The 5,747-nt window shown below is 41.8% G+C and overlaps 1 protein-coding gene across 1 annotated transcript; it reads left to right on the top strand.

Moving 5' to 3' along the window:
• The first annotated feature begins 221 nt into the window (after positions 1–221).
• Positions 222–785, top strand: LOC102442613 (ADP/ATP translocase 3-like). The gene has a single exon (XM_006082756.1). It carries the CDS (start codon positions 222–224, stop codon positions 783–785), a length of 564 nt encoding a protein of 187 aa, XP_006082818.1.
• The last annotated feature ends 4,962 nt before the right edge of the window (positions 786–5,747 follow it).

The raw sequence follows: 5,747 nt of genomic DNA, 5'->3' as shown, positions 1-5,747 counted from the left end.
ACATAGTTGGGGGGAGCGGGTGTGTGAGTGTCCAAGAATGAAACTCCAGGAAATGAAATGGCCAAGTCCCGGAGTGGGGAAAAGAGAGGAGATAAAGCAAAGTACTATCAGTTCCATGAGGGTGGGCACCATGTCTGTTTTTGCTGTTTTGTTTTAGCACCAGCACAGTGAGGACCTATGGACAGAAATCAACAATTTGTAATTCTAATGTTAAAAACAAAATGGATTTTGTTCGCAAATCGATTTATATTTTGAATCTGATTTCTGCAACCAGCTCAGACTGTAAAGGAGAGGAGAGCACCCCTTTCTGTAGTTTTTCCGCAGACACTTATCTAGAGGATAAGTATAAGCAGGTGTTCCTGGGGGGCGTGGAGAAGCACACCCAGTTCGGGAGGTACTTCGCGGGCAACCTGGCCTCGGGCGGGGCCGCCGGGGCCACCTCCCTCTGCTTCGTGTACCCCCTGGATTTCGCCCGGACCCGGATGGCGGCCGACGTGGGGAAGTCGGGCGCCGAGCGCCAGTTCAAGGGCCTGGGAGACTGCCTGGTGCAGATCACCAAGTCGGACGGCATCCGGGGCATGTACCAGGGCTTCAACGTCTCCGTGCAAGGCATCATCATCTACCGGGCAGCCTACTTCGGGGTGTACGACACGGCCAAAGGCATGCTCCCCGACCCCAGGAACACCCACATCTTCATCAGCTGGATGATCGTTTTTCCTCTAGACACAGCTCATATGGTTAAGAGCTATTTGATGGAATTGAACTGTTGCACAGTTTTAAAGTGACTTAACCTCTGAAATGTTTAGTTTGCATAGTGTGACCACCATCAATAGCCCCTTTTGTTCCTGGATAATCAATATGGTGTCCCGAATTTTGAGGAAAAAGACTTTCTTCTGCAATTCTCAGTGTCTAATAGCTTCGACACGTTTCTTTGCAGCTCTAAATAAAAGTGGCTGGTCTAGGGTCATCTTATTGAAATCAAAACTGCCTCATAAGAACCTAACTGCACATATCAGCCAACCAAGCTGAACAGATTCTTCCATATAAAGTAGCTATTTATTGAAAAACATTCAAGAACAGGATAAGGGTGGGTCCCTACATCCACCACAATCAGACCTCTGGTCAGCATCCACTCCTCTGGGTTTACACGGATCCGCTCTTAAAATCACCAATTTGACAGAATCATATTTACATTTAAACATTTTTCTGAACATATTTATTTTTAAATACTGAAAGAATAATATGATTAATATCTAAATAGAGAATACTTTTAAAAGATAATTCAACTTTACAGTCATCTTCTTTCCATTTTTCTAAAACCTGGAGTAGTACATGTGTATGTACACACATACACAAATAGGGAAATATATGCCATATAATTGTATTACATATATATGTAGATATCTATATCTACATATATACATATGCATAAGAATGTACAGATACATAGACACAGAACATAAAATTGTAATGAGCTTCAAAGTAGAAACCAGAGTTTCAAATCTTAGCGAATATGGTTTAGCATATAGAGTGTTTTTAGCTTGCTCTTGTTTTTGACACTGGCAGAGCTTCAAAATTTTGAAGGTAAAATAATTATTTTTGCTACTATTGTGAAATGTATGAAATTGGAGTGCTTTCAGGGTCATATATGATGATGGAAACAGTTGCAGTCATTAAGCTTCAGTGCATTTCCTAAAGTGTTTACAGATCAAGGTGTTTTTGTTTTAAGCTGAATTCAGGTATATCTCTAGAGGTGGCATCAGTAATCCATCTGAATTGTCCATTACTGCTAACACACAAAAAAGAGTAAGAGACAGGGGATTAAAATTATAATTAAAGCAACAATGAGAACTAACTGGAGACAGAAGAAATGTATAAGTTTAAGGCAGAAATTTTCCTTTTAGAAAGACATTCAAATTTTCAAAGAAATCATATAGATTGTATATTGTGTATTTCTTCAAGATGATCAGGAATTCCCTATTTACTTCTTGTAGACATTTCCATATTCATCAAATTGAACATGCAGGTTGGAGGTATTTATAGACTTCCACGTTATATTAAAGGAAAAAACAAAAGCTGCAAAGTAAGCAATCTTTATAATTTTTAAGGTAAAGAAGTTTATTTTCTACCACTGTTTAAAAAGAGTTTTTAAATAAATTCTAATTGTCTTCAAAAATATTTTTGAATGGTTATTTCTCTCTTAAACTGGTTGTAACACTGGTTTATATGCAAGGAGTTGGAAAGACCTCTCACTAGGGGAAATAGAAGTAAGATTTGTGAAGGCGATCACTAAAAAGGGAGGGTGTTGACAGATTTAGGGAGGTGGAACAGAAGTACAAGGTGAAGAGAAGGCTTCTGGAATAATGTGGAAAGTTCCTCCTCTTCCCCGTGACACCAGAAATGACTAAGGATGTATGACAGGTGAGTTGGCCGCCCAGAGGAAAATGAGGGTTGAAAGTGCACCATATATTTTTCCAGATGGGTGTCAATTGAGCTCTCTAGCTGCTGGCATATCAGGGAAAGCAGAACTTTAGCAAAGCTCCCGCCAAATCTAATGAGAAATTCAGATATTGAGAGAGGAAAATACGTCTGGTTAACACAGTGGATTAAATACTTACATCTCTATCTTTTCTCAAGGCACCATTAAAACACTAGTAAATGGGGGAAACAGGTAGAATCCTTTAAAACGAGGAGATAAGAGCAGAAAGATTGGAACGCTTTTAAAAAATTTTTTTAAATTTATTTTTAGAGAGGAAGGGAACAGTGTAGAGAGATAGAAACATTGATGAGAGAAAAACATAGAGCAGCTGCCTCCTGCATGCCCCCTACTGGTGATCAAGCCTACAACCCAGGCATGTCCCCTGACCAAGAATCAAACCAGTGACTTGTTGGTTCATAGGTCAACGCTCATGAGCCACACAGGCAAGGTAGGGACTAATTTTTTGAAGCAAGAAACTCGAACTATGCAGAGGATAATGTTGAATAACAGTGACTGCAAGGAGGACACCTAGGAGAAGCCAGCCTGAGCATGATGTCAAATTTCAGAAAAACTCAAGGCTCCGAGGCACCCTTTAATGCTGACATCCTATGTGAGGTGTGGGGCTGAACATGGGGTTAGTTAGTTTGTCTGTATAAAGATCCTGTTCATCCAGGCAACTGCAGTAGTCTGAGGAGCAATGAGTCATACCAGTCAGTACCTAGGCCCCAGGCCCAGAAGTTCTGATTTAAGTTCGTCTGAATGGCATCCAGGTATGAATACATCTTAAAAAGCTCCTGAGATGATTCTGGCATGAAGCCAGGCGTCAGCACCTCTGCTCCCACACAAATGACCCATTGCTCGGAAAAGGAAACAGGCTATAAATTAGGGACCGTACCGAAGGTTTCCCTCTAACAGAACTGAGCTAGAATGAGAGGCAGTTCACTCTCCCTACCTTTTCCTTTCATTGCTGCCCTGCCTCCAGCCCTGCCTGTTAGAGGCTGTGTGACTGACCCTCCAGATAGTACAACCAGAACCCGGCAGAGGAGGATTTTGTAGGTCAGAAACTGTTTATATCTGAAGAAAAATATCACACCACTTTCATGCACTAGTGAATGACAATCCCGAAAATATTTTTCTCTGATTTACACATGACTCTTTGGCCCACGAGGAAAATAAACCCTTCACAAGAAAGAAACTATGTCAGCAGTCAAGGAGTCAGACGCCGGTTGCTGTCGCCTTAACACTCAGATCGCTGCATTTAAAATTGAGAATGCAGAGTTTCATGCCACGCGTTTTCATAGCATGAGAACAATTTTGATCTAAAACAATAGTGCCCTGAAAATAGCGTGCCACCCCTCAGAACGGAGGCAAACGAGGCTTTAGAATCCTTGCAGGTTGTATTATTGTCCATATTAATTTGAATGCTCAAGCTCCATTGGCAAACGCAGGCAAACAGGAATGCAGACAGCTTGAACAAGAGGAAATTGTGGTATCGCCCAAAGGAACAGGCCGGCCAGGGAGAGTTCAGCGGGAATGCGAATCGAAAGCATCTGCAACAACTTGAGCTGCGCTTCATGCTGTGGGGCTGGACGGGACCAGGGAGGTTTAAGCCCTAACACCTGGGATGGAGGGCAGAGCGCCATGCAACCGCCAGTCTGAGAGCCTCTCCAGATATTTGCAGCACGTGGGGCTGTGCTAGACAATGACTCCGTTCAGTTCTTCTGCAGCTGTCCATCACAGCGGGCACGGACAAGTCCCATTCCTGAATTCATTAACAGCAATAAATATTTATTGCATGTTTACTGAGCACACTGGGAGCAAGACTGAATTTGCACTAAGTTTGAGTACAGAACATCTTCCAATTTAGACAACACACATAAAGACACATGACAGAATTCTTTCCTGCTTAAAGATTAAAAAAGCCTCAGGGCCTGCTATCATCCAGGGTTCTCTGTGGTGGAAGGAAAACCTACTGAAGACACAGAAAGATTTCCTCGGGAGAAGAGGACTTTGGCCCTGCGTACATCCAGAGTGTTATGGCAGTGATGGCTCTCTGCTTGAGTAGAGCCGAATAAGGTGGCGAAAGTGGTGTTGTTCAGACTCATCAAGTTTCATTTTTACAGAAACCACCTGAATGGTGACTGAGGCTGTGTAGAGTCAGAGGGGACAGATGTGCCTTCCTATGTGGGCAAGGTGTGGATTCAGGGAACGTCCAACAGTGTTTCTACAAGCACTGATCCAGGAGAGCTAATGCAGTTGAAGAGTGAGAGCCGTGCTAGGTAGAACTCCCTGTGGGCAATAGAAGCAAGGCCTCACACACATACACAGGCAAGAGTTAAATCAAAATCTTCTCTCCTAAGGGATCCCCAGTGTTTTTTCTCTTATAGTTTGTGTCCACAGCTGTGGGGAACACAAAATACTTTTCCTATTAACTAAAAATGACCTTCCACTGTTAGACTATACTTATGAGGAAGGAAGAGAGTCTGCCTTGATACATATATGTTTTGTCATACCAATGACAAATTAAAAACATGAACAAAAACATCATTTCCTAAGAGTGGAAATGAGATTGAAAGACATGAATTAAAGATTTCATTTTTTAATTATCAAACTGTCTTGATTTGATAAGCTGTGTGTGTTTGTGTGTGCACATTGTTACACATAGAGGTTTTCTCTATGCTCATTGTACAAGAGGAGCCAAAGTAGAAGAGCCGGAAAGCAGGGCAGCAACTAACAAAACTTAATGGAAAAGGCACCCTTCTGGCTAGACAAAATGGAAAAAGTGTGCTTCTATCTCCAGGGGGACCACAGCCCAGCGACAAGGCTAATGGATTGAAGATTTCAACCCTCACTCAATCTCTACCCGCTCTGCAGGTGCTTTTGTGTAGGGCACAGCCTGCATAATCTTACTGGCTTACCATCCTGGAGAGAAAACACACGGTTTTCCTTTCTATCTTCTTTAAATTATCTTATGGGGAAGAAAAAAAACAACCATTACTTGAAAAATTTTTCCTACTCCAAGGGATGACATAGTTAAATAAGGGTGTAAGCCAAAGATTCTAAACCTAAGGCTCCAAGTGCCCTTGGAAATACGTCTTTTTCATAAGGACATCTGTATTTTTCTAGGCACAGAGAGTTTACAAATGTGTTAGTGACCCCAAAAAGTTAAGTCTTAGGCCAAAGTATAGTGGAATTCATTAGTTAGGAACATTCACAGAAGAATAATTTAACTTTAAAAAAATGCCCCTAGATCATCCAAATAAATATC

The sequence above is a fragment of the Myotis lucifugus genome, unplaced genomic scaffold, assembly GCF_000147115.1.
Source record: "Myotis lucifugus unplaced genomic scaffold, Myoluc2.0 scaffold_3, whole genome shotgun sequence".
Lineage (NCBI taxonomy): Eukaryota > Metazoa > Chordata > Mammalia > Chiroptera > Vespertilionidae > Myotis > Myotis lucifugus.
The sequence above is the reverse complement of the archived record's forward strand: the minus strand, read 5'-3'. Positions and strand labels throughout refer to the sequence as shown.